The sequence below is a fragment of the Apiospora hydei genome, assembly GCF_038363865.1.
Source record: "Apiospora hydei strain CBS 114990 chromosome Unknown utg000010l_segment0_segment0, whole genome shotgun sequence".
NCBI lineage: Eukaryota > Fungi > Ascomycota > Sordariomycetes > Amphisphaeriales > Apiosporaceae > Apiospora > Apiospora hydei.
In genome coordinates, this window is record NW_027117369.1 from 733,723 (window position 1) to 761,038 (window position 27,316).

At 54.2% G+C, this 27,316-nt stretch overlaps 11 protein-coding genes across 11 annotated transcripts; 4 read left to right on the forward strand and 7 right to left on the reverse strand.

Moving 5' to 3' along the window:
- Positions 1 to 86: 86 nt before the first annotated feature.
- On the reverse strand, positions 87 to 1,514 carry PG997_014401 (General amino-acid permease GAP2; the record flags this gene model as incomplete). The annotated part of the gene is made up of 1 exon (XM_066818715.1): positions 87 to 1,514. One exon carries the CDS (start codon positions 1,512 to 1,514, stop codon positions 87 to 89), a length of 1,428 nt encoding a protein of 475 aa, XP_066660903.1.
- A 2,346-nt stretch (positions 1,515 to 3,860) lies between these two features.
- On the reverse strand, positions 3,861 to 5,578 carry PG997_014402 (Metaphase-anaphase transition protein; the record flags this gene model as incomplete). Its single annotated transcript, XM_066818716.1, has 2 exons — positions 3,861 to 5,312; positions 5,402 to 5,578. 2 exons carry the CDS (start codon positions 5,576 to 5,578, stop codon positions 3,861 to 3,863), a joined length of 1,629 nt encoding a protein of 542 aa, XP_066660904.1.
- A 717-nt stretch (positions 5,579 to 6,295) lies between these two features.
- On the forward strand, positions 6,296 to 9,080 carry PG997_014403 (minichromosome maintenance protein 2; the record flags this gene model as incomplete). Its single annotated transcript, XM_066818717.1, has 3 exons — positions 6,296 to 6,300; positions 6,393 to 8,769; positions 8,832 to 9,080. 3 exons carry the CDS (start codon positions 6,296 to 6,298, stop codon positions 9,078 to 9,080), a joined length of 2,631 nt encoding a protein of 876 aa, XP_066660905.1.
- A 399-nt stretch (positions 9,081 to 9,479) lies between these two features.
- On the reverse strand, positions 9,480 to 10,820 carry PG997_014404 (uncharacterized protein; the record flags this gene model as incomplete). The annotated part of the gene is made up of 1 exon (XM_066818718.1): positions 9,480 to 10,820. The coding sequence occupies one exon, from the start codon at positions 10,818 to 10,820 to the stop codon at positions 9,480 to 9,482; it is 1,341 nt and encodes a 446-aa protein (XP_066660906.1).
- A 938-nt stretch (positions 10,821 to 11,758) lies between these two features.
- On the forward strand, positions 11,759 to 12,625 carry PG997_014405 (uncharacterized protein; the record flags this gene model as incomplete). Its single annotated transcript, XM_066818719.1, has 1 exon — positions 11,759 to 12,625. One exon carries the CDS (start codon positions 11,759 to 11,761, stop codon positions 12,623 to 12,625), a length of 867 nt encoding a protein of 288 aa, XP_066660907.1.
- Positions 12,626 to 12,925: 300 nt separating this feature from the next.
- Positions 12,926 to 14,707, reverse strand: PG997_014406 (uncharacterized protein; the record flags this gene model as incomplete). The annotated part of the gene is made up of 1 exon (XM_066818720.1): positions 12,926 to 14,707. The coding sequence occupies one exon, from the start codon at positions 14,705 to 14,707 to the stop codon at positions 12,926 to 12,928; it is 1,782 nt and encodes a 593-aa protein (XP_066660908.1).
- Positions 14,708 to 15,659: 952 nt separating this feature from the next.
- On the forward strand, positions 15,660 to 16,212 carry PG997_014407 (Ribose 5-phosphate isomerase; the record flags this gene model as incomplete). The annotated part of the gene is made up of 2 exons (XM_066818721.1): positions 15,660 to 15,698; positions 15,808 to 16,212. 2 exons carry the CDS (start codon positions 15,660 to 15,662, stop codon positions 16,210 to 16,212), a joined length of 444 nt encoding a protein of 147 aa, XP_066660909.1.
- A 451-nt stretch (positions 16,213 to 16,663) lies between these two features.
- Positions 16,664 to 17,425, forward strand: PG997_014408 (Triosephosphate isomerase; the record flags this gene model as incomplete). Its single annotated transcript, XM_066818722.1, has 1 exon — positions 16,664 to 17,425. One exon carries the CDS (start codon positions 16,664 to 16,666, stop codon positions 17,423 to 17,425), a length of 762 nt encoding a protein of 253 aa, XP_066660910.1.
- A 144-nt stretch (positions 17,426 to 17,569) lies between these two features.
- PG997_014409 (uncharacterized protein) lies at positions 17,570 to 19,694 on the reverse strand (the record flags this gene model as incomplete). The annotated part of the gene is made up of 2 exons (XM_066818723.1): positions 17,570 to 17,742; positions 17,801 to 19,694. The coding sequence occupies 2 exons, from the start codon at positions 19,692 to 19,694 to the stop codon at positions 17,570 to 17,572; spliced, it is 2,067 nt and encodes a 688-aa protein (XP_066660911.1).
- Positions 19,695 to 21,985: 2,291 nt separating this feature from the next.
- On the reverse strand, positions 21,986 to 23,263 carry PG997_014410 (uncharacterized protein; the record flags this gene model as incomplete). Its single annotated transcript, XM_066818724.1, has 5 exons — positions 21,986 to 22,243; positions 22,445 to 22,606; positions 22,656 to 22,732; positions 22,933 to 23,097; positions 23,164 to 23,263. 5 exons carry the CDS (start codon positions 23,261 to 23,263, stop codon positions 21,986 to 21,988), a joined length of 762 nt encoding a protein of 253 aa, XP_066660912.1.
- Positions 23,264 to 24,250: 987 nt separating this feature from the next.
- PG997_014411 (uncharacterized protein) lies at positions 24,251 to 25,208 on the reverse strand (the record flags this gene model as incomplete). Its single annotated transcript, XM_066818725.1, has 2 exons — positions 24,251 to 24,975; positions 25,061 to 25,208. 2 exons carry the CDS (start codon positions 25,206 to 25,208, stop codon positions 24,251 to 24,253), a joined length of 873 nt encoding a protein of 290 aa, XP_066660913.1.
- Positions 25,209 to 27,316: the final 2,108 nt, after the last annotated feature.

The window sequence follows — 27,316 nt, forward strand, 5'->3', positions numbered from 1 at the left end:
TAAATATCTATATATACGATCTCATTATGTGCACTATTAAGGTTCTATATACAAGCATTTTCTATTTCGTCGTTTTGTTGTAAGGCTCAGGGTTCAGCTGGTCTGGTATCGGGCACATCCGCGTTCATCCTGAGATCTGCCTGCTCCAGGGGAATAAGTAATTGCGACCTTGTAATGACCATGTGGCCGAGCCAGGCGCCAATGACCACGATGAAACCCAGGATTCCGCGGGATATCGACTGGGCCGGGGACTCATCCTCGTTGGGTACAGGCGGGATGATGGCGGTAACAATCTGGCTGACGAGGGCGAAGGCGAAGATGACAATGGCTACCACACTGCCCCATGTGCCGACGGGAGACCGCCATGTCAGCTCGCTGAGATCCCTGTTCTGCTTCTTCATGGCGCCACGCATGCGGACGTGTGACAGGCAGATGCTCAGCCAGGTGAAGTAGTTGCTGGCCGACGCAAGCGCTAGGAGCCACTCGAAGATCTCGCCCCCGCTGGGCGCCGCGTTGATAAAGGCCAGCATCGATACGGCGAAGACCACCAACAGCGTGATCGGGAGGCCCCTTTTCTTCGTGGTGCGCGACAGGAACCGAGGGCCCATGCCCTGGGCACAGATGGCGCGCAGAGCACGGGACGAGGCGAAGATGCTGGCATTGGCCATGCTGAAGACGGAAATGAGGATAACGGCATTGACAAAGGAGGCTAGCCCGGGGATGCCCGCCTGGCGGATGGCAAGCACGAACGGCGATGTTTTGCCGAGATGCTCGTACTCCTTGAAGGTATCGGGGCCGATGACGAGGCCGGCCATGAACAGGGGGAGGATATACAGGATGGCGATGCGCCCACCCACGATCTTGGCGGCCAGTGGCATGACCTTTACGGGGTTCTTGCACTCAGCGACAGTCAAGCCGAGCATCTCGGTACCACCGTAGGCCAGACCAGCGTTGACAAACACCCAAAGGAAACCTTGGATGCCGTTTTGGAAGGCACCTTCTCGCCAATACCGGAAGCCAGTACCGTGGCGGGGGTCGGAAGCTACACCGCCGGCACAGATGACGATGGAGGTGATGGTGAAGAGCAAAATGACGCCGACCTTGGCCAGGCCGAAGGCATGCTCGGCCTCGGCGTACCATTTAGCACCGGCGGCGGCGATGCTGAACAGCGCTACGAGGACGACGGGGACGAACCAGGCGATGTTGGGGTCGTACCAGTATTTTGTGATGAGGATCATGACGGTGGTTTCGAAGGGCACGATGAGCAGGAAGTTGATAACATAGTTCCAGCCCATCGAGAACCCCCACGACGGCGAGATGAAGCGGATGGAATAGTCGTAGAAGGAGCCCTGGACCGGGAAGCTGGCTGAGAGCTCGCCCAGGGCGCACATGGTCAACCAAACGGCAAAGCCGGCAATGGAAAAGGCCAAGACCAAACCGGCCGGTCCACCGCGTTGCAAGCCGACCGAACTGGCGATGAGGAGTCCAGCACCGATGGACCCTCCTAGAGCCATTGGCACAAATTGGCGTGTGGTAATGACTTTCTGCAAAGACGTGTTGGGACCTGTCGGGCCTGTGTGGTCTGACCCCGCTGATGATGAGGCCGTTACTGACGCCAATACTGGTTCCGGTCCTTTCTCCTGGGTGAGGGATGAATTTGTGGTTGAACGTGGAGGGCACCAAGCGGTGGTGCCGCCCCTTCTCCAGTGACGATGCCATGCTGTGGGCTTGATGTTGCCTGAGAGGGTACTGTAGAGTTGAAAATGTGTCAGTAGTAAGAGTGTTTGTGAGCAGGCATCCGGAGTGGAAGCAATGAATTTTGAAAGGGAGAAAATTTACAATCTCGAAGGAGTGGCCATGGGGTGTGCTTTTATCTTGGCCAGGCCCAACCGATATAGTACCTGTTGGACATATAAGAAGATGTCTGAGATAACTCAACTGATATCTCTGATGGACTCCATTGGATGAGCCTGGTGTTAGTTATCATGGTTCGATGGCCGGACCTTCTAAGGTACAGTCTGGTCAAGTCTTGAGGCGTTTCTGCCACGGGGGTGCTGAAGTATAACCCACATAAACACCAACCAAGACCACGGCCCTAATCGGATTCGTTGCGTCGATTATTCTCCAATTTGATCGATGTGTAAGGTACACAACGAGTTGAATGGTCAATTGCGCTGGACATATGCTCATGAGATTGGCCCTTGGAGTCTCTTCCTGTAGAAGCAGCAGCAGTCTCGCTAACGGGGTGTGAGACCAAGAAGACCTACATACCAATACTAGGATGAGCAGGCGCTGTGATCATGGCCGCAGTATAGCAGAGGACGCTAGCGCAACCCCCAAGGTATGGAGTAGGTATCCATTCGGTCGTCAAGGTATCGTACTAAGTAAGTCTTTGGCCCGTACATAGTACGACAGGCCATATGGTTCGAGGACAGACTACTTTGAGCCGCCATTGAGCCATTGAGCGCCCCGCAAGCCAAGTAGACTGTGCGGCATCGTACGGCACTGCACGCACGGCCAGCGACTAGACAATATCGATTTTCACAGTTCCAGAAGGCTACTTACTCTCTTGCTGGAACTATGATGGGTTATAGCTGAGCTTCTTTGCGCCAACGGGACAAATCGGGTTCTGGCGATAGCTGGGCAGCTTCTTCGATCGACTTGGCCTCTCCTCACGAACAGATCAGCACTTACCGAATTTGCAAGTATCTGGCTCACAACATTTTTTGCCATGTGCTGGTTTCACCAAGAAAAGATGCGTGCATTTTGCCTGATTTCTCGATGGTCTTTCACGTGATGGCAGATGCTGCAGGACCTGGGCGGAAGCACCCGAGATTCCCATCTGGCAGTCTCCAAGCTGAGTTGCGCTGAACATGGCACGTCGGAGACTTCTTCGGCTCATGCTCGTTCCATCAGCATAACAAGAATTGAATGGGAGTCATCGATATGGATTCAGCAAGTCGTGTGGAGTTTGCCTGGGTAGGGGTAGGTTGGTCCTGCAGGTACGGATCGTGACTGGATGCATCCGAGTCGGAGCTGAGTCCTAGGGCTGGTGGGATGGTGGGATGGTGGGATAGCCCCGATAAGATAAGCAAGCACCTGGGACTGCTCAGTGCTTAACCGATTGAGTTACACCACGCGCTTTCCCCGCCAATATTTGGCGATGATGGTGGGATGGGATGAGATGGTGGGGGTGCACGTAAGTTTAGCTATCGCAAAACAGCCCACCAAGCAAGGAGCTTGTTGCCGATTTCGCTCCTGACGAGACAGCCAGTCACGTAACACGGTCTATCAAGAACACTCGCCATATGTCGTGTCTGTCTGCATGTGCCCAATCTTGCCCACCACGAGGGCTTCAGCCCCATGGATACCACCGGCTTCATCGAGATCCAGGGCATTCGCCCCCAGAAGATGAAGAACGGCAAGCCCTTAGCAAGTCGTCGTAAGTTGCGGGCTTAATTAGGTATGATTGGGGAGTTCTGGGAAGGTAGACCTGGCTTTTGAAGATTAAAAAAGCTCGTGTGCAAATAAATACTCGCGACTTTCATGAGCAGTCCAAATTGGCCCAGGATAGTGACCTTGTTTTTCATTCTATCGTAAATCGTGTTCGTGACCCTAATGGCCGAACTTTGTATGTATAGCAAATTGATGCACGCCTAAGTGGCTCCCGTGAGCATATCCATCCGCGCATCCATCTGATAATTCCCCTTCTCGTCAGGGCAAACCTGGGTCGAATCCAGTCTTCCGGCTCGTGCCTCAAATTAATCGTACATGAAAAAGAAGTCATAATACACACGGGCACCCACATCCCGCCTCTAGGGCCAGAAGGGGCTTCAACTCAGCACTAGTGGATGGCCACCCTAGTACCCGCTCTGCTCCTGGCGATGGTTATCGTCGCCTCCATCCTTGGCAGCCTGACCGGCGTCCTTGATGGCCTGGTCGTCGCCGCGCAGCTTGGCGAAGTACTCCTTGATGTCGTCGGCGCCGATGGCCTTGCCGCTCTTGGCGAACTCCTCGAAGAAGGGCGTGAGCTTGTCCTTGAGCTGCTTGTAGGCCATGACGCCCTCGATGGCGCGCACGCGGTCGACGTTGCGCAGCGCCGACTCGCCGCGCTCGTACAGCGAACCGCTGCCGTGCGTCGAGGCGCCGTCGTTGGAGCCCTCGCCCTCGGACAGGGGCGGCTCGTAGACTTCTTCCTCGTCGAGGAGTTGGGGGTGCGGTTCTAGCAGGGGGAAGCACTTGGGGCAGCGACAGAAGGTGTCGCGGAAGCCTTCGGTCATGAAGAGGGAGAATCGGCCCGAGGGCGCCGGCGGCAGGGTGTCGTACTTGCAGGTTGTCGTCGACTCGGATGATGGGGCCGCCAGATCTTTCTTGTCTTCTTCTTCTTCGGACTTGACCGCGGCGGGGGCGGCGCGTACTGCCAGGGCCGGCTCGGCAGATTGGCCATCTTCGACCTCCTCGGTTTTGGCACGTTTCGGTTCGGATACTTGCTCCTCCTCCCCGTCGAGTTTGCGCTTATTGGAGGGCGCGGATGCCGAGGTGTTCTCTTCGCCGCCCTTGCTGAAGTAGACAGGGAGCAAGAAACCCGATGCGCCGGCGTACCGCTTGATCCAAGGGTGCGCTTCGACACACTTGTAGCATAGGAAGTGGTTGAAGTCGTCCTCGCCCGGGAATCCTTCGGGCAGGGGGGCATCATTGTCATCGTCCTCGTCTTCCGCCTCGTCTGCGCCGTTTCCGTCGGGGGCCGGGCCGTCTTCTGAAATGGTGGGAAGCGCATCATGGGATGTAGTATTTGCATCGACTGGCTTCTTATTCTTGACTGCCGTCATCTTCTCATACCACCTAGGTCCAAGACCGACGAGACAGCCAGGGTGGTACCAGTCCTCGCCGCAGCCACCAGTCTCGTGGGTGCCGAGACCCAGGCATTGGAACATGGTACCCTTCTGCTCTTGAGGCACATAGTCGATGGAGCAGGAGCAGAACCGATTGCGGAAGTTCTGGTTGTACTTGTTGTTGGGATCAGCGGCCTCGGAGTGGACGCCGCCCTTGGTGTTGGTGGCGGGGTTGACGCGCAGGGTGCATGGCTGGTCGGCGGCGAAGCGCGTGGTGCCGCAGTCGCAGGTGAAGTTGCGCTTCTGGAAGATCTCGACGAGCTCGTGCTCGCCGTGGCACTGGACCGAGCACGCGTAGCAGACGCCGGCGGGCTTATAAGCAGTGGAGTCGTCGGGGTTGGCGGGCGGCGGGTGGCAGGTCAGGCATGCGAAGACGCTCTGTCGCAGTGTGCCGAGCTGCTTGGTGCAGTTCTCGATACTCTGTTGGTTGGGGATACCAAGTTAGATCACTGACATTACGGACATTACGGACATGGGGTAGGAGAGCAGAGCATGTGGATATGACGTACGTATGGGAGTGCCTCGCGCGCATCGGCCTCGAGCTGCATCTGATCTCTGAGGAACTCGGCAGCGGTCTGCGAGTTCTCCGAGTCGCGTCGCTTGCGTCCTGCGTCGTCAGTCTTGCCGGAAATGGTGACAATGGAATCGTTGGAGCCCTCAGGCGCGGCTGTCGGGTTGTCGGCCATGGTGTGCGGCTGTGAAGTCGACAGGCGCAATTGCTTAGAGGTCGACGTAAGGAACGAATTGAAACAAATTGAGTTCGCGAGTCAACCAGAAAGGAAGGGGTTAACTTGCGTAATCGACTGATAAGACACAGACGAACACACAGCTGACAACGGGGATAGCAGGCAGCGGAATAGAACAGCTGAATGGCAGACCGCGGAATGATAATAGCTGGCAGGGGGTAGCTGTGAAGTGGTGGAGGTTCAGTCCGACTTATGCATTGCATTAATTGACAAGCGACCTCTCTCAGTCAGCTGTGTCCGGTACTTGCAGCGACGCGACCTGGAGTGGATGGTTCTCTACTCGGCGTACCGGCTCCACAGCCTCGAAGTACCTCTGCTTTAGGTGCTGCTTTAAGTGGCACTAAGCCTGATTCAGAGTGTCGCGTCGATGGGTGGGCCACTTTACGCGGTGAGCAGTGTCTAGCAGCCAAAAAGACGCGTTTCACGTCCCCTCCACCCCAATTTTCGCGTCAAGGGCCAATTTGCAATGTTGCCGGGTCGGTCAATCCTCTTCTGCCCCCCTTTCAGCTTGCCAGATTCCCATTTCATTTTGCGCCAACTTCAACTCTGTCTGCCCCATCCAATTCCCGACGACCCGATCTGCTGTTTGATCGAGGCTTCGAGAAAAGTGTCCAAATACAACCAAACACGACAACATTCTAGCGCGGGTTTCTCAAAATGAGGTATGCTATTTTCCAGGCCTTTGTTGACTAAACAATAAGAGGAACACCATTGGCACCATTCGGACAAAAACTGACTCTGATCCTTACTTCAGTTCACAAAACCCGCCCAGCTCGCCTTTGCGACACAACATGGCCTCGGCCAACCGGGGTGTAGCTCCTTCTGCGGGCCGTAAGCGAGCTCGTGGTGCCGTCGATGTCAGCTCCCCGATGGCTGCCTCCAGTCCCATGCCCTCGTCCCCGCCTGCCTTCCCCATTGCCCATGGTGGCGACGACGATGACGACATGGAGGATGAGGCTGAAATACAGGATGATGACCTGGATGATATTGACGAAATGGCCGACGACGATGTCGACTTGTTCAACGAGGGCTTCGAGAAGGACTACCAGGGAAAGGACGAAAATGACCGCTACGAAGGCATTGACATTGATGACGAGGGCGAATACGGCGATATGGAACTCGCCGAGCGAAGACAGCTCGAAGCACAACTAAACCGCAGAGATCGCCAAGTCGCTCGCAGACGGGAGATGCCCAACGCCTTCCTGCCCGATGACCTCGGTAGCGAAGTCGACCTCACTGCCCAGCCCCGTCGTCGCCGTCACCACTATGACGAGGACCCCGACGATGAGATGGACCAGGACATCATGGACGAGGAACTCTCCCTCGAAGCCCTGCAGGATATCAAAGCAGCCAGTCTTACCGAGTGGGTCTCGCAACCTGCCGTCCAGCGTACCATCAAGCGAGAGTTCAAGGCCTTCCTCACGGAATATACTGATGAGAATGGCTCCTCCGTTTATGGTAACCGCATTCGCACCCTTGGTGAGATCAACGCCGAGTCTCTCGAAGTATCTTACGATCACCTCTCTTCGTCGCGAGCTATTCTGGCCTACTTCCTTGCCAACGCCCCCGCCGAAATGCTGAAGCTGTTCGACGACGTCGCCATGGACGTTGTGCTGCTGCATTACCCAGATTACGAGCGCATTCACTCGGAGATCCATGTGCGCATCTTCGATCTGCCCGTTCACTACACACTCCGTCAGCTGAGACAGTCCCACCTCAACTGCCTCGTCAGAGTCAGCGGTGTTGTGACACGCCGTTCAGGCGTGTTCCCTCAACTCAAGTATGTCAAGTTCGACTGCACCAAGTGTGGTGTGACCTTGGGTCCTTTCCAGCAGGAGTCCAACGTCGAGGTCAAGATCACCTTCTGTCAGAGCTGCCAGTCCCGCGGTCCGTTCACGGTCAACTCGGAAAAGACTGTCTACCGCAACTACCAAAAGCTCACGCTGCAAGAGTCCCCTGGAACTGTTCCTGCTGGTCGATTGCCCCGTACAAGAGAAGTGATTCTGCTGTGGGACCTCATTGACAAAGCCAAGCCTGGTGAGGAGATTGAGGTCACGGGTATCTACCGAAACAACTACGATGCTCAACTGAACAACCGCAACGGATTCCCTGTCTTCGCCACTATCCTCGAGGCCAACAATGTTGTCAAGTCTCACGACCAGCTTGCTGGCTTTAGGCTGACCGAGGAAGACGAGCAAACGATCCGGAAGATCTCGCGCGACCCCCAAATCATTGAGAAGATCGTCAACTCCATCGCACCCAGTATTTACGGCCACGAGGACATCAAGACCGCCGTGGCTCTGTCTCTGTTCGGTGGTGTGGCAAAGGTCACAAAGGGTCAGCATCATGTCCGTGGTGACATCAATGTTTTGCTCCTGGGTGATCCCGGTACCGCCAAGTCGCAGGTGCTCAAGTATGTCGAGAAGACCGCCCACCGAGCAGTTTTCGCCACGGGTCAGGGTGCCTCAGCTGTCGGTCTTACGGCTAGTGTCCGTAGAGATCCTCTCACTAGCGAATGGACCCTGGAAGGTGGTGCTCTTGTGCTTGCTGACAGGGGTACTTGCCTTATCGACGAGTTCGACAAGATGAACGACCAAGATCGTACGTCTATCCACGAAGCCATGGAACAGCAAACCATTTCCATCTCCAAGGCTGGTATCGTCACTACTCTTCAGGCTCGTTGTGGTATCATTGCTGCTGCCAACCCCATCGGCGGTCGTTACAACTCCACCATCCCGTTCTCCTCGAACGTCCAGCTGACAGAGCCGATTCTGTCCCGTTTCGACATCCTCTGCGTGGTACGTGACACTGTTGACCCCGCCGAGGATGAGCGCCTGGCTCGTTTCATTGTCGGTTCTCACAGTCGTAGCCACCCCTCGACCCAGCCCGGCATCGACGGCGCCGACTCCATGGAGGTGGAGCACGACTCCGAGTCATTTGCCAAGGAAAGCCAGGCGAGCCAGGCCAAAGCCAAGGAGGGACAGATCCCCCAGGAACTCCTGCGGAAGTACATTTTGTATGCACGCGACCACTGCCATCCCAAGCTCCTGCACATGGACGAAGACAAGGTGGCCCGGTTGTTCGCAGACATGCGCAGAGAATCACTGGCTACAGGTGCCTACCCTATTACGGTACGCATATCCCAACCCCTTACTTCCTTCACTAGATTCAATGCTAACTTAACTTATTACAGGTCCGTCATCTGGAGGCTATCATCCGTATCTCTGAGGCATTCTGCCGCATGCGGTTGTCAGAGTACTGCAACTCGCACGACATCGACCGCGCCATTGCCGTGACAGTTGACAGCTTTGTTGGCAGTCAGAAGGTCAGCTGCAAGAAGGCTCTGGCCAGGGCGTTTGCCAAATACACGCTCGCAAGGCCCGGCGCCAACAAGAAAGGAGGTGCCCTGGCAAGGAAGCCCGCTGCTGCTGCCGCCGCCTAGGTTTAATGCATTCGTAATGGTTCCTTGATTTGGAGGAGTAGGGCGTTTTGATATTTGACGATACAGGGAGATGAGCATGATGAGACGAGCGGGCATTGGGCGTTTGTACGATTCCCATGTTTTATGTGGTTACATGGCAAATGACTTGTTGGGTTTGGAACTGATAGGCTACATACAGTCAGTACATTATTGATATACGACGCTGGCCAATAGGGCTTGTGGCAGCATAGAGGCCCATGAATGATGGATAGATAAATTCAGCTTCTGTTTGGTCCTCAGACTCATTATTATGATCGGTATATTGAAATATTCAAAGGAATACATTGATTGTGAAAAGTGGTATTGATGAGTAGGATACAAGTAGGGCTGGAATGCCAGATACCCCTATTCTGCCTTATCCTACCCCCATACTTTGACCACCACCCCGGTTGTAGCTGCCGCAGCAGTCTTCGGTCGGTGTGCCAGTGCTAATCTAGTAAGGTTGAGCGCCTGGCTACCCAGGAATACAGGAGCCTTGAGCCTCTGTGCCTCGTCTACCGCCTCCTGGAGCTCACTGACGACCTTGTCCAGACTATCCCCAGCCGCGCTGCCAGCTGCGGCTCCTCCCGCGGTCTTGACCAAGCTCATCATCTCGGGCCCCACCGCTTCCAGCATGGCGCTGCCGCCGGCCGCGTTGATGCAGAGCTCAAAGACCTGGTCCAGGTCCAGCCCCAGACGCGCCGCGAACGCGATGCACTCGCCCGCGGAGCACAGGTGGATGCCCTTGAGCAGGCCGACGACGAGGGCCAGCTTCGCCTCGTCCGTCTGCGCCGTGCCGGCGACGGGGCCGACTTTGCCCTTGCCTTCCCAGTATAGGCGGATGAGACTGCTGTCGTCGTCCGGGCCGTAGCCGCGGCCGACGCCGGTAAAGTAGACCTGCTCCGCGGTGCTGGTCATAGGTGTCGGGAAACCCGCTCGCCGGGCTTCGGCGGTGATGATGCTGGTGTCTTTCAGGATGATGGTGGTGGCGCTCGCGATCGGTTGGAATTCCGGGTGTAGCGCGCGCGGGCTGCGGTGCTCGAACATCCAGCTCTTTCCTTGGGAACTGATGACGGTGTCGGCGGCCTTTTTTAGATCCAGGCCCAGGTGGGCGGCAAAGCCGAGGGCCTCGCTCGTCGCGAGGATCTGGTTCGCCGCCAGCACCTGGTGGACCATCTTCATGTTGCTGCCGGCTCCGATGCCGCCCGCGGCGATGTACAGTTTTGTCGGGTCCGACATCTCCTGCAGCAGGAACCGGGATTTCTCGATGGCGGCATCTGAAGCCCCCGCCATGATGGACAAAGTTCCGTCTGCAGCCCGGTACGCGCCTCCTGATACGGGTGCGTCCACCAGCTGGATGTCGCCACGGCCCACGGCGGACAGCTGCTTCTCGAGCTCCTGGACGTAGGAGCAGGGGACGGTCGAACACAGCAGCACCGCGGCGCCCTGCGGTAGGGCCGGCACCGCGGCATTCTCGCCATCAAGCAGCACTGCTTGCGCCTGCTGCGCCGTCGCCACCATGCACACGCAGTAGTCCTTGTTTTTCACGGCCTCGGCCGGCGTCGTCGCGGCCAGCCCGCCTTCGGCCTTGAAGCGCTCCAAAGTCGGACCCCAGACGTCGAAGCCTGTCACTTTGTAACCTTGCTTCACCAGGTTCGTGGCCATGCCGAAGCCCATGGCGCCGAGGCCAATGAAGGCAATGTCCGGCTTTGAGGATGCCATAACTGCTGTTATTCTTTGCGTTGCTCAGCTCCGTCTGGAGATGTCAGTATCACAGTATGAGGTCTTGGTGGCTTGATTTCGGGGCTTATTTGCAATAGATCTACTAGTCCTCGCTCTCGATTATTTCCCTCCCAATGTCTTGACACCCAAAATGTAGCAGCCGTCGACCAATCGAGCTGCCGGGTAATGTCAACCGCGGTGGTACTCCCCAAATAGGGGGCCCACATATCGTCGCTTAGTCGCTCACATCTAACCCGAGCCATGACCCGAGGACGAATCCGGGACTTGGCACTTGGGTCAGGGATATCCCTCATCTTTGATCCCCGGTCAACTCCCCGACTTTCCGAACCGACTTCGGGTTTCGTTCAGGCTGGACTCGCCCATTTTTGACGCCTCCAATTCCTCCTCCACCTGCCGGGTTCTCCAACAAGTCAGGGGCGATGGATGCATGGAGCTAACTGACATCACGATACTACCCCACTGTGAAGACAGACCCCTCAATCTTCATCATTCTGGTGGGGGTTTGATCCTCCCATGCAGACGACTTTCGCGCGCATAGGCAGAATGCAGTCGTGTTCTGGGGTGTTCCGGCAGAATGTCCAAAGGAGCGCTTGGTGGGCTTGGCTTGGCGACTCAATAGTCGAGGGAATGTTGTCCCGAATGGAAGATGCCGGGCTTTCGGCATCCCGCATTAGTCGAACGAGCCACTTACTTCACCACGCGACTCCAAAAGTTCGGCATCCAGTGTCAGACAGTCCCAAGTTACGCTCAACCGTGTAAGAGATCAACTTGGACTTAGTGTTTACCGTACGAAACAACATCATAACATAATTCTGAATTGAGGCTCCTGTCGTCCACAAGGGAACAAATAGCTTGGATTTCGAGCCGGTGCATTACAACAGCAACATCATAATATCTCACTCACAACTTCTTCCAAGATGGGGCGCCCTTCGCTAGCCGAGAACCGCACCATGGCGATCCTGAACAAGGCCCAGAAGGAAGGCTACGCCGTCCCCGGCATGTGCTGCTACAACATCGAGTCCATCATCGCGACGGTGCGCGCCGCCGAGGCCGCCAACTCGCCCGCCATGGTCCTGCTCTTCCCCTGGGCCATCGAGTACGCCGGCACGGCGCTCGTGCTGGCCGCGGCCGCCGCCTGCCACACGGCCAAGGTCCCCGTCTCGCTGCACCTGGACCACGCCCAGACGCCCGAGCTGGTGCGCCGCGCCGCCGACATCCCCGACGCCTTCGACTCCATCATGTGCGACATGAGCCACTACGAGAAGGAGGAGAACCTGGCCCTCACGCGCGAGCTCGTCGAGTACTGCCACGCGCGCGGCATCGCGGCCGAGGCGGAGCCGGGCCGGATTGAAGGAGGCGAGGACGGCGTCGCCGAGACGGCCGACCTCGAGGGCCTGCTCACCACGCCCGAGATCGCCGAGGAGTTCGTCGCGACCGGCATCGAGCTGCTGGCGCCCGCGTTCGGCAACGTGCACGGCGAGTACGGGCCCCGCGGGATCCAGCTCGAGTACGAGCGGCTCGCGGCCATCAACGACCGGGTCGGCGACCGCGTGCGGCTGGTGCTGCACGGCGCCGACCCGTTCGACGAGGACATCTTCCGGCGGTGCATCAGGGCCGGCGTCAGCAAGGTCAACATCAACAAGGGCATGAACAAGCACTACGCGCGCGTGCAGGACGAGATGAGGGGGAAGCCGCTCACGAGCGTCATTGAGGCCGGGACGGATGCGATGCAGAAGGCGATTGAGCAGTATTGCGTTTGGCTGGGCAGCGCTGGGAAGGCGTAGATGGCCTGGTGGTTCATAGGCGATAGAATGAATGGCATATGTTACAGCAACTGCTTTGGCTTCGAGACGTGATTGCTTATGAAAATGAACAGGGCAGCAAAAGGGACAGCCTATCAAGGGTGTGTGTAAGTGCATACTTGACTATGATCTTGGTTGCATTACACGACAATGACCAACTAAATCAAGCAGTATATGTTACGCCAGGTATGATGCCGAATATTCATGAAGTACCCAGAGAAATTGTTTACCCTACACTATATGTACTTGAGAACTAGAAAGCTGCACTTGATTATACCAGGTTTACATGCCCTCCCTAAGACCCCTAATAGCCACCATAGCGCCCCAAGCACCCGGGTCCGGCGGCAGCTCCCTGCTCGCATCCGCGCCCACATAAGTCGCCCGGCCCAGCTTAGGCGTCATGGTCTTGGTCGCTTCGGCGCCGCTGATGGCTGCCTCGACGCCGGCATCGAAGTCGCCCGACTTCATGGCCTCGGCGAATGGCAGCAGCGTATCCATGACGGTACGGTCGCCGATCTTGGCCGGCGTATAGCGCCCGAGTTGGTGCAGCGCAATCCCCAAACACTTGGCCCACAACTCCGGCACGCCCTCGGACCCCAGGGCCAAGTCCGTGTTCTGCTCGATGGCGGTCCGCAGCGCCACGAAGAAGATGCCCAGGATACCGCCGAGGGTGCCACCCATCTTGCCCTCGACGATCTCTTCTAGTTCTTGCAGGACCTCTATGACGGAACCCTCAGCCGCGAGCTTCTTGGAATCGAGGGCTGCTACCAAGCAGCTGGCGCCCGTCTTGAGGGTTTCGCCGCAATCGCCATCGCCCATGATCGTGTCCCACTTGGTCAGGTCCGGCTCAGCGGAGATCACGGCCTCGCAAGCCTTGCGGAGCATGCTCTCGAGCGTGGCCGGATCGACCTTCAAGTCCTTAGACTCCTCGACGGTCTTCCTGGGCTCGGCGGCGGGGGGCGGAACGACCTGCTGCCTCCGCCCGCCACGGCGCCGTTTCGACTGGGAGCCCGCGACGGACTCCCAGCTGGTGTTGGTCCGCGCGTCGAAGAACGCCTTGATCTGGTCGACCGAGTAGGCGCAGTTGCGCGCCGCGGCGGTGACGTTGATGACGGAAATCGAAAAGGCGGGCGCGTTGAGCGACGTCTCGAGCTGGCCGCAGCACACTCGCGCCGGCTCCATGCCCCAGTCGCGCGCGAGCTGCTCCAGGAGCTCGTCGACCAGGGCGCCCATCTCGAGCGGCGACATGCCGCCGAAGTTGCTGACGAGCAGCATGGTCTCGTCGGCCTCGTCGAACGTGACGAAGCTTCGTTCCGGGTCGTTGGGGTCTAGGCAGTGCGCTAGCAGCGACTTGACGAGCTCCTCGGGCGTGGGGGCGGGCGAGAGCTTCTTGTAGCCCGGCTCGTTATGCGGGCCCGTTCCGATCTCCATCTCGTCGCCGTTGAACATGCCGTGCTCCGTCCGGCCAGGCACGTGGCAGTGATCGAGGGTAGCGGCTATGGAGACGATTTGGTTTGAGAAGGCAACGCCGAGGTCGTAGACTTCGTCGAGGGACGCGCCGGAGCTTGCGGCGCCGCCCATCACTTTGAGGACGCCAATCTGACCGGCCAGGCCACGGCGGCCTACCAGCCCTCCTTTCACCTTGCCGACGGACACATCGTCGCCACAGATGATCATGCGGCTCTTGTGGCCCTTTGCAATAGCCTTTTCGTTGGCCAGGCCGAAGTGGAGGCAGTCGCCCGTGTAGTTGGTCACCACCAGGATGGTCCCCTTGTCCGACGGGACGGCCTCGATGGCGGCAACGATCTGCTTGGTGCTGGGGCTGGCGAAGATGTCGCCGGCCACCGAGGCCGCCAGCATATTGCTGCCGACGTAGCCAGCCCAGGCGGGCTCATGGCCGGAGCCTCCACCGCTGATTATGCACACATTGGACCTGTTGTAGTCCGTGTCGTAGACCACACGGTTGGCCTCGTCGAGGTTTAGCGCTGAGTTATATGAGATGATGCCACGAAGGGCTTTGTTGACGAGCCCGTCAGGCGACTGGAATAGATGACGTTTTGACATTGTTCCTTGCTTCTGAGATGCTTGCCCGGTCTCCGGTTCCCTGCAGGATCTCTCAGGACTTATTTGCTTGCTTGACCTCCTGGCGTCCTTTTGACAGCAGGTCACACACCCGATGGCGAGAACACCCCCTGTGTCTCACTTGACGGCGGCCGCGTCGACCCGTTGCAGAAAGTCCGGATGGCTGCTGAGTCGCTTATACCCAAGGGATTGCCTAATCGGGCAAGCCGAGGGGGTGGATGCTGGGCTAGAAACCTGGAGGTGGAGTCTGTGGAGAGTCGACAGTGGAGAAGCTGGGGAAGAAACAAGAGGGCGACTCGAGTCGAGAACGTCGTGGGTTTCATGGCATAAAGTATCAAAGAGGTCATTTGCACTCGGCTCAGCTGACCCGAACCGCGTACGGATGTCGCCAGTCAGGCTCGATGGCTGGTGACTGTTGACTGGCTTTCCAGTACGTACAGGGTAGCAGTATAGGTAGTAGTTGCGGAGATGTACCACCCCAGAACATGGGGGTCTCTGTTTCTCTTCGGTTCGGTGTTTCCCCTCACTCCGGGCATCCAATGCGAATATAGCCGCCTTCGGTTCTGATGATAATCTTCAAGTACCGCGAGTGGGGAGGAGGGTAAAGACCGAAGGTACGCACGCACGCTTGGAACCGGGTGTCACGATTGGTGCGTGACTAAGTAGGTAGGCAGGTAGGTGCGGAAAGGCCAAGATGTTTGTGCCCATGCTGGGTGAGCCATTTCGGATTGCTATAAGCGTCATGGCGTTTGGTGCAATCTGTCGTATCCGTCCCTCCCTCTCTCTCGTACTTTTCGAGATGACCCGAAAGTGACAGGATGACATTGTCCAGATTCGACCTCAGTATTTTTAGGCGGTAGATTTTCCTCCCCCAAGCCAAGTGCTGGAAACAATTAGAAGCTAGCCAGATTCTGGAAACTATAACGACGTCAATATGGGATCACCAAAGTACAAGATTGCGATGGGGTGCGACGTAAGTTGACTGCTCCTGCCCCATCTTTCTGTCCTGGTTTATCCAAGTAGGTATCTGATCAACGCCTTTCTCTAAACATGCAGGACGCCGGCGTCGCCTACAAGGACAGCATCAAAGCCGACTTCGAAAGGACCCGCGCGTCGAGTTGGTCGAGGACGTCGGCAGCCACGCGCGGGAAGACAAGACGGCGTACCCGTACCGGGCGGTGGCGGCGGCCAAGCTGGTGGCCGACGGCAAATGCGACCGGGCGCTGCTCATCTGCGGCACGGGCTTGGGCGTGGCCATCTCGGCCAACAAGATCCGCGGCGTGCGCGCGGTGACGGCGCACGACAGCTTCTCGGTCGAGCGCGCCGTGCTCAGCAACAATGCGCAGGTGCTGTGCATGGGCGAGAGGGTCATCGGGCTGGAGCTGGCGCGCCGGCTCGCCAGAGAGTGGCTGGGCTACGAGTTCGACCCCAGCAGCGCGTCGGCGGCCAAGGTGGACGCCATTTCGGAATTGGAGCAGCACCAGTAGTTACTCACCTATTACTTACGATTACCTACTGCATAATAATCATGAGTCCTGTGTGCAAGCCTGTTGTTAGCTGGTGAAGTGGTATCTTTCAATTGGGCGACTTTTGGACTTTCGGTGTAGTGTGTTCCAATGTGACGGTTGATCTTGGGGGATCTCCATCCGAATCTCACTGAATCTTCGGCCCCGCGTCCCCAATCTTTAGTGCCTTTCCCCACTGACTGAGGGGAGCTCGGGGGAATTGTGGGATTCACAGCAGCAACCTTGGACCTATTCAGTCCCTAACATACAAGTATATCAAATGTACGCAATATCTGTCTTCCTCTGGGATTCAATCCGTGTTTCGCATGTAGAGATTCTTTGAGTGAAGGCCCCTAGGGATTATTTCACAGCAAGTTGACCTTCGTCGTCAAATTACATCACACCTACGACTTGTTCTTTTGTTTCTTACACAATGACCACCCACTCCCGGCGTAGGCTTGTAGGAGTCTCCACCAAGATGTACTTCTCAGCAGCCAGGACGCGCGATTACGTCCAGCAAGTGAAGGAGCTCCTCTCAGCATCACCGCAACTCCTCGACGGCATAGACGTCTTCATTATCCCGGACCACATCACCTTGACCTCGGCCATTGCACAACTCGAGGGAACTAAAGTGCTAATAGGCGCCCAAGATGCCTTTTACGAGAGCGCGGGCGCTTACACCGGCGAGGTGTCGCCCGCCGTCCTCGCCGAGGTGGGCTGTCGCATCGTCGAGCTCGGCCACGCCGAGCGCCGCCGCATCTTTGGCGAGACGGACGACGACGCGGCCCGCAAGGCGGCCGCCGCTGCGCAGAACGGCATGATCCCGCTCGTGTGCATCGGGGAGCGCATGCAGGGCGAGGTCACCCTCGCGGTCGACGAGTGCAGGGTCCAGGTCGAGTCCGTCATGGCCGCCGTGCCGGACGCGGCCGAGGTCATCTTGGCCTACGAGCCGGTATGGGCCATCGGTGCGGCCCAGCCGGCGGCGGCGGAGTACGTGGTTGATGTGGCCAAGCGCTTGAGAGCTTTGGACTGCGTGCAGAAGCGGAAGGGCGTCACGAGGTTACTCTATGGCGGGAGTGCAGGTCCGGGTCTTTTTGAGAAGCTGAAAACTGGCGTCGATGGTTTGTTCCTTGGTCGGTTTGCCCATGACCCAAGTCAGTTCTACAAGACAATAGAAGAAGTTGGGACAGCGTGATTCTGAAGTCCGCTGAGAAACGATAAATTGAGATGCACCCTAGTTCTACGAAACCATGTCTAACAAGACGTTGTTTTCGAATTTTTTAACACTCTTCCCCCTTTTCATCAATACTTCGGCCCTGGCCTAGAAAATGCAAAGCCTTTAGTGAGAGCTTACAGGGAGAGTGACATTGCTGGTGCCTAGACACCGCTTAATGTCTTCTAGGATACTCTGGGCGGGCAGCATGTATGCAATAGGCGACAGGGTCTTTTGCGCAACGATGTGGCCGCAAAACATGCCATCCCTGACAACCCAAGCCCCAGAATCTCCGCGAACTGTACAAGGTCAGCAAGCGATATTGCTATGCAGACATTTAGGTGAATCGCAACTTACCCAGAGGCCTCTCCAAGACAATCTGACGAGCTTCGTAGGTATGAGATCTTAGCCTCAGCATGACGGGGCCCTGCTTTAACCACCCCTTTGCCACACCCGTGAAGCCGGTGATTACTGTAACCTCTCCGTCGAGCAGGTGCGCGGTCTCAGCTATATCTGTAATCTCCTCTGGACTGGAGGATGGATCAGATGTCAATTTGTTCACGGTCCAGCACCGTTTATCGACGAGTTGGATAAGTCCCCAGTCGAGTCTAACTTTTTCTTGCCCATGGTCGTGTGATGATGTGACAGGAGCTTGGACGGTGCCAATCATTTTTCGTTCGGTGGGGATATCAACAACCTGTGGCTCATACGGCTGGAGACTTGGTCTCGAAACTGACGAGGACGAATGAGCACAGGTGATATTATCCCCGATCTGGTGCTGTGAAGAAGGGGCATCAGGCGTGTTAATTACATTGCCGCGCTCATGAACCGGGCAAAGCCAGGGCGAGGCTGGTTCGGATTCAGAGTCAGAGTCAGAGTCCAAGTCTGGCAGTGGGCTTCCGACGTTGTTGCCACCATTAGATTCAGGTACCTCATCGGGGAGATTATTTTCCCAGTCTGGAAGGCTTAACGAATGCCCTGCGGCAAGTCCATACATCGATCCATCTATAAGCACTGTTCCTCCGATTGTGAAGTAGGCATGTTGTGAACCACAAATGTAGACCATGGCTGGGGCTCCACACATTGTCACCCTTTCGAGCGAGTCCATCTGCGCAAAAACGCTCGAGGAAGGCTTGTGCATGGGCTTGTTGGTAGGAGTATGCTGGGCCATTGCGGCTTCGGGAGTCAATTCAAAACCCGGTAAATTGCTCTGTTGCATCATCCTGGCATGGGAGGGATCCTGCTCTTCGAGTCCTGGTGAATCTTCTGAAGTCATAATGTTTGGACCTTTCCTGATCGAGTCCTGGCCCCGAATCCACGATAGGATGCGGTTGCCATTCTCGTCTATTTCTCGTCGAGACATGTTCAAGTGAGAACGTCTACGTCGTCTCCAAAGCAAGAACGCAATGCTTGCCATCAAAGATAGTATACCAAGGCCCAGCCCGACACCCAAACCAACGCTCAATGCGACTGTGTTATGACCGTAGGGAGAGGGTTCAGTCCGTCTTTGAACGAGAGACAGTTGCTGTATGGGGTCAATAACAACAACCAGAGGATATCCGGTGCTTGCCAGCCATTTCTGCGACTTGAGCAACTTCTTCAGACGCTTCCTGTGTGGTTCATTGCAGCAAGTTAGGACAATTGAGGATTTGAGAGGTGCCTTGAAAGGACCTGCCATCACGAGTTCCAGAGATAGCGATGGGTCCAACCCAGGCTTTGGCTTGAATAGATTCAAGAGTACATCTTCCAGACGAGGTTGTATGATGTTCCATTTTTCGACATCTTCGCAGGGTATAAGCAGCTTTGGGGCGACAAACACGCCCTTCTCTAGCTCGAGGACCTCGTGGCCCTCAGTCGTGCTGGTGCTGGCTATGGTTGTCATACACGAAGTTCCCGAGTTCCTCGACTCGTCGGTAATAGAAGAAGGTTTGCTGTGAGATGTTGCACTTGCCGGGGACGAAGATCTGATCGCGACCGAAGCACTTTCGCTTGCAGAAGCTGCATTCAATTCCGCTGACGGCATTTTTGATCCTGTATTATTTTCCACGCCGGTTGTAGAAGGACACAACTCAGTGAGTTCCCTTCTAGCGAGCTCTTGGACAGGTTCAGGTTGGTGGGTGGGAGCTTTCAGTGCGACCAGGCGAGCAAATCTTTCGCTCAATTTCCACTGGGCCTTGTCGAGATCGTCGTTGAGCACCTGCGGCAAAGCGGCGGTGTTCACCACAGAGCGTACGGCCAACTGTTCCGCCATATCTGATGACAAGTACGCCCTGGTCGTGGATGTAGGATTCGTAATATCCCTTGGTATACTGGAGATGGCTGGGCAACTGGATGGAGAACTCGAAGTTGAAATAAAATGCAATCGCCCTGTTTGAAAGGTCTCGCCCCGTTTGAGAGGCTTCAAGGATTTTCTGCCTTGTGCACCTCACTGCTGAGGGGTTCGCTGCAGTTGCCATGCAGGTTGGGCCAATAATATCGACTTGGCTGACATGTAGTATTCTGGCAAATCTACCTTGCCCAGTCTTCATATAATCTTATGTCGAACATAGTGGTGGAGAATCCCCAAGTTCTACAATGTAGGAGTATCTTAACTAACCATTCGCCGTACTTATTGTCCCTTACATCCATCGTTCAGTACCGCCATACACTTATCCGCCGGCGGACCCTTTGACGCCTGACGCCTGAAGATCATGGACTTCTTCCGGGGAACCATCTCTCACCAGGCCAAATGCGACATCTCTCGCAGTCTCTTCAATGCAGAATACCGCCCAGACCAAGACCCAGACTGGGAGTTATATTATTCCTACTTCGTTAGAGAGGTAAGACATCTTGCCATGGGTGTAGCCCGTCCACCGTCTTGCAACACAGTCCAATCGCATCAGGACATTATCCATGTGCACAAAACCATGTGCAGTAACAAACACCAACCAAAACACGAAATGAGGAAAATTCTCCTGGTAAATTATCCACAGGCGGAAGACGGTTCGATGGAATCTGCCATGGACTTAACAGTTCGATTGTGGCTCATGATAAATGTCCGGAGCCAGACTTCGCCACACAGAATGCCACAGAAACTTTCGATTACCTGGAATGGCTCGGCATCACTGACAGAACTTGTCGAGTCACTATTCCAACCTTCTCGACAATTGTTAGACACTGGCAGAAGCCGGTTGGCTACGTTATTCACGGCATGGAACATGATACAGCTTTGTGGCCTGCGGATCAGATGGACAGACAGCCTGGAGGATCACCTGAGGCTTGACTTACGGGTGAAGGAGCTTTGGGTATTCCCTTATAAAGGTTTTCTATTAAAACACTTGGAGATGCCGGACACAGATGATGGAAAGAAGTGAGTAGTCACTGCACACATCATCCAAACCATGAAAATCAGACGGTGAGATACACTGACAGAGGCTTCCACAGATGCTCGGTGTTCCCTGAAGCTTTGCTGAGAGAGACCATCACCACCCTTAATCTACTCTTTCCCCACTGGGATCCGAACACGCCGAACTTCCTTTCTGCTCAGAACCAGACCTTCCACGCCATTGCCCCTTTTACGGGCCCCCGGCGATTGGACTTGAACGAGTTTGACTACTGGCGAGATCAGCTTACCGAGCTACATGAGCGTGTGTATCTCGCCCCGGCCGATAGCTGGCGCCAACTTTGGGCTGATCGGCGGAACCCACACCAGTGGTGGACGTTTTGGATAGCGGTGGTCGTGCTTGTATTGTCGGTGATATCTTGTGCTGCCTCGGTTCTCCAAGCTTGGGCATCATTGAAGGCGTTGAGCCTGCAGCTTGGTTCGGATACTGTGTAGAAATATGCCGAGGGCAATGCCATTTTGAAGCTAGGCCTGTATTTGTTCATTTGGATCTTTCCGCAATTTCGTAAATATACCATATTTCAGCAATATAGTACATTTTGCGTTTATCTATGCAACAATGCCCAGGTTATGTCTACGCCCATAGAACAGCTGCGCTCACTTAAAGGGGAGTTCCATCTAGAAGCCAGGTGGAGCGTTTCGATTATTTTTTAGCCGATTTCACCAGCTCGGCTTCCAGCCACACGCAGCCAGCCAGCTTCGATACATATCGAGGCCTCGTCGACGCCACCACACACTAACCGATTCGATCCGGTATAGAAATAAGATAAGAGCTCCGGTGCTAAAACGGCTTCAGGGTGAAGTGGGGTGTCTCGTCCTCCATCCCCAAGTACGGACCTGAATGCCGCACGAAAATGCTGCTACGTCTGGATCTGAATAGAACGAGGACAATTTCAGGTTAAGACTAGACGCTAGAGCTTAATGGATACTACGGTTAGATGGGTCCGTGACGCTTCTACCCGCTTGCCTAAGACCTTGTCCACGGGAGAAAGTTTCCTATTGACTGCTAAGACCCAAGCTAAGCGGTCCAGGCAATGTTGCTGAACTGCCGTGAGTATGCTTTATCAACCCAGATGCCCGCCTCTATCTGCGCGATGTGTTGATTCTGATTCCACGACTTTTGGTATTGCCACCAGCTTCACTCACTCGCTGGATTTCCGTCACCTTCGAACGCCATGCCTTCGCTTCACTTCGCCCTTTTTGGCGGCGCAGCCGCGGCCTTGCCAAGCAACCTGTTCGCCAGACTCATACTCGAGGAAGGAAAACCGTACAAGACTTGCCAGAAAAACCTGAGCGCCGATGGAGTGATTGCTGCCGGCCGTCCTACCCCGAGCGAGGCCCTGCTGGAGTGCTCTGCGTTTTTTCGGGACGGAGGTCACTTCGACAAGGACCAGCACGTAGACAGTGGAGGTCACCGACTACCAGGAAGTGATCAGCTATTTCATCTACACCGAGGGCAATGTGGTTGAGATCGATGTGACCGAGACTTCCACGGTAGTGGAGACCAAGACGGTCACGTCAACGCAAACCCTCGGCCCTCAGGGCGCCAAGAAGCGCGATGTGCTCAAAGGACCAAAGCCCAAGCGTGGCGCATGCCGGCATCATCCGGAGTCGACTACCTCGTCAAGCGCCTCCATCACGTCCAGCACCAGCTCAAGCGACCCGGATTCTCCTACCCCCGCCTCGTTGCCCGCATTCTGCAGCGATGTGGGTTTGTACTCGTCCGCCTGCTCGTGCGCCTTCGTGACGGTATCCACTGTCGTCCTTGTGACAGAGACCATCTTGTACGGATGCAGTGTTTGCGACAGCGTACTCGGGTGTTACTCAAACCGCCACCATCATGGCGTTCGTCACGGCCACGGCCGTAGTGACCATTGCACCGAAACGGATACCATCGTCGATGACGTCTTCGTAGAGTTAGTTCACTGACTACGTCTACGAGACCAATACTGCGACCGTCCCCAGCACGATAACCAAGACCGTGGCTGTGACCGTGGCACCTTTATGGCCGTCGTCGATGGCGGCGGCCAGGTCTTCTACGACAGCTCCCACAGCCTGGCCGGGCGGGTGGTCTACTATCGTTTCCCGCCATCCCTAACATCGGGACCAATGTGCTGCCGCTGTACGTCAAGACCTTGGGCTCTGGGCCCGACGGCTGCTCGGCCGCCGTGGGCAGGCTCGTTCCGGCTGACATGAAGAACGGGGCCCGCGACTCCTGGGTTCTTTGCGATGACAAGTTGCTGCTCTCGGCCGGCGGGAGCGACGGAGGCCTCTGCACAGGAGTTTTATTCGAGACGGTCTCATTGGACTATCTATATTACCCTCACCTGACGAAGACCCCTAAAGCATGTGTCTGTGTGTCCTATTCGTTGCCATGCCTCCCGCCTCCTTTGGGTCGAAATGTGTGGTGGGTCGGCGAAGATCCAGTGGGAGAACATAGTTTCCGCTTGCCTGCTTAATCGAATTAAATTTCGAGACCTCTAGTCATGCAGTCTGTATTTCACTTTTCTGGTGAAGTGCCCCTATTTACACTGTATCGTCTTGCCACTGCGTATCCCTGTGCCATATTTAACTAGACCTCGACAGCACGTCGGGACGTGGCCTTATCTGGGTTGTCGGGGTCCTCGGGTGGGCACACGATGTCACAGACGTCGCCCGCCAGCCTGTCGCTGGACGAGTAGAGACGGCTGCTGTGACCAATATTACAGTAGAGATCTGGTTGGCCCAGGTCTCGGGGATTGATCCTCCACGATTACATGGATGGGGCGCCGCAATCAATTGCCGCCAATTGGGTCGTCCCTGTTGGCCATGATTGAAGGGCAGATTTTTCGTGCATATTATCACCGCAAGGCCCACGAGGTTTGGGTAGTGGGTTAGGGATCGTGAAGGTAACGAGACTAGGTAGTCGATGGCTTAGGTCAGGCTGTGCGCATCCAACGTGTCCCCGATCAGATCATAACCATGTGATTGTAAGATTGGCCAGATAACACGGCTTGTTACCCTTCGACCGCCCGACGCTTGCTGAGTCTGGGCCCAAAACAGTGCTGCTGGTCTTGCCGATGTACTAGCGAAGTGACACTACTTTCGGCGAAATGGCGGCTTTCGGAAACCCTCCGCGTATCGTATCTCTGGTCGAGGTACCAGAAGGCTATTTGCTGCAGCCTCCGGGCTCAAAATGCTGAATTGATCACTTGCTGGTTTCGAGTGAGGGGTCCAGCAGGAAAGAACTTTGTTGGCCAGGGGTGTTGTACTTAGCTCGCAGAAACCGAGGGGCACACCTGGATGCAGACGCACGCCACCAAGTGGCTGTTGCATTCTGCCGGAGATTCCGAATGGGCCAATGGTCTACTTGGTGATCATGCTAACGGCGCAGACAGTTAGTTAGTTGGTGTGATACCAGAGTCGAGGTCAGATAAAAAAAAACCTTATATAAAATCCTCATCCGAGCTGTAATCCACTAGGGACCTCTTAGGTTCGTCCCGCGCCACTTGGGGACCAGGAGAGCTGCCCTGCTCCTGGAAGACCGATATGCCTTTCTTCTTGATACCCTTGAGAACCGGCTTTGTCTTCGTAGCTCCCTTGGACGTGGAAGAAAGGAGGGGCGGCGGTGAAGGGTCCGTAATTATCCCGTCGGCTTCTTCCATGGTACGATCGTGTCTTGTAGCTGCGAAAGCGCGTCTCGCCGCGTCGGCATCTTCTCTGTCGATTCTGGTCTTCTCATCGTCTTCGAGCGTGGTGGCGGTACCGAGATGAACACTTCCACTACCCAGGCGTTCAATGCGCGAATTCCGTATCCTGATTTCGTCTAGGGCATCGGCAACGGCCATCTCGCGTTTGGCATCAAGTGTCTTGGTTTCGAGTTCAACGATGGCATCGCGCTCCTGGTCCTCGTCCTGGCCCTCCTTCTCTAGCCTATCCAATCTCTGCTCGTCTGTTTCTTCGGCCGTGCTCGGCCTCCAAGGCTCTACATTCCGCTTCGCGCCTCTTTCGCAGACGTAATCCGAGAGCTTGGGGTCCGTCTTGAATGTGATCTCGGCGGAGCACCGCGTGCACCGTATATAGAACCGGAAGATCTGGATCCCTAGGTACCTCTCCTCCTGGCTGGTCTCCTTGCGCGCGTTGAATTTTCGGCCCTTGGGTAGATATTCACCTGCGAGAAACACAGTTGTTAGCACTGCCGCGACTTGTGTAGGCTATGGGGGTTGGGTAAAGGGAGCAGGTAGAATTAATCTTACCGCATGTCAGGCAGCGCATAGAGAACGGTGCCATCAGCCGGACCGTTTGCACTTTAGGTCCTGCCTGTGTGGGCTGGCGCCGTCGAGAAATCTGCTGGTAATCGAAACCAGGTGGGTAGTATTTCGAAAGGACTTTGCGTTCCGCCATATTGGGCTTGGACAATGAGAAATGGTGGATGGGCAGACAGGCTGCTACTGTATTGATGAGGGAACTGGATTGGAGATTGGTATCTAGTATAGCAAGGCAGGTTAGTCATAGTCTTAAGCACATGGGGCCTTCTTATTGATTAAATGATAACGATCCCCCATTATTTCATGTAATATTTAATTATACGCACTCGCTTTATTAATAAGTTTATTTTAATATTTTTTTTAATATTTTTTAATTATTTAGTTTAAAGAGTTAATACTTTACCGGGGTATATTTTAGCGTATTTTTAATTTTAAAGCGTAATAAATTAATTATAAAAATATAAAAAATACTTTTCTTTTATTTATATTAATATAAACCACTTAACGTGGTTTATTACTACGCAACGTATATTACTTAACGACGCACCTTTTCTACTTCTCGACCTTTTTATATAAATTAATTTAATTATAACGCTTAAAATTAATTAAAACTACTCGTTATCCGATTCCTCGCTTAATTCTATATCCTTTTTACATGTTCGCGCATTGTGACCTATTTCGCCGCAAACACCACAGCGCCTTCCACCGGTCGCCCTCCGCTTCGACGAACCCCTATTTTTACCTTTATCGGGCGCTGAACGCTTCTTTTTGCCTTTTCGTCCTGTAGCTGCTGAGATTCCTTAATAGTAAAGGCTCCTCTAAGCTAGACTCGCGATTTTTTAGCTCTCCGGCGCTTAAAAAATACTAAATTAGCCTCTTTTAATATATATATTTTATCGCGTATAAGGGTTATTTTATATACTATTTTAATTATATTTTTTACTACTTAGTTTACTATATTTAAAATCGGCGTCGGAGAGCTTTTTTAATAAGTAAATACCCTTTTTTAATATAAGTAGAATACTTAGTTATTTATTAAAGGTTAAACGGCGTTTAAAGGTCGTAAATATTAACCGTTTTCAGACGGGATAGGTTAAGTGTAAACGTTCGGAGACATATATTCAGCTTATTAATTACCTTGTCGAGATTATAAAGGACTAAACTAGAAGCGTTAAATCCGGATTTAATGTTATTTTCCGTAAAAACAACGAAATGCGCGGCCTTAAAAGCGATAAAAAACTCGAGCTTCGTAATATAGTTTATCGAGGCCTTAATAAATAACTCGATTTCCTTTAAATAAGTACTCTTTAAAGCTAAATAAAGTATTATATCGAGTAACTAAAATACGTGAAATAAATAGGGAGGTATAGCGAGTATAATAATATTATTATTTTAATAATATACCTCGAATTCGGCCGAAATATAGCTTTCGTAATTATTAATAATTAAAAAACGGTAATAACCTTTCGTTTACGCTTTAATGTATTTATCGAAATACTTAATTTAGTTTAAGCTTATTTCGTTATTAGTTTAATTATTAAAAGTCGGCTTAATTACCTAGTCGCTTAGTAAATCGGTTTCGCGGGACTAGTTCGCGAGGTAATATTAGTTTTAAATAATTAAGAACGGCGGAATATATTAGCCCTACGAATTAATATATTTAATCGCCGTTGCCTATTTCCGATTATTAAACTAAACCGATTTCGCTTTTTTACGGCGCTCGGCGCGTATTACGACGAGTGTTAACCCGATTATATTTATTATAAAGCCGGTTTCGTCGAAATTCTAAATATTTTCGTCGACGATCCTATATTTCGCCTTTATATTTGCGACTAGCGTAAACCAGCCGGAAATAACTTTAAAATCCTCGTAAAAAGTTTTTAATAATCGTACCGACGATTTATTTTAGTTTTTAAGTCCGGGTTACGGTCGATAAAACGCCTGACCTATTGCTTACCGACGCGGTCGCCGCCGCGCGACGCGGTAAAGAGATTAGCTAAATTTTTATATTAGCGAAATCGGGAGGTATCCCTCGGATATTTAAATTAATTATATACTTGCGAAATACCTCCTTTTTAATTAAATTTAGTTTACGTCGTTTCGGTTAAATTTCGCGTTTTAAAATTCGGCCGTAGATTTAATAGCGTAAAATTAATTCGGGTATATTATAAACTTTTACTACTGCTCTTTGGCTTATTTAATTCGGTCCGTTTTGTGTCGCTTAAATTGCTAAAACTATCCGAT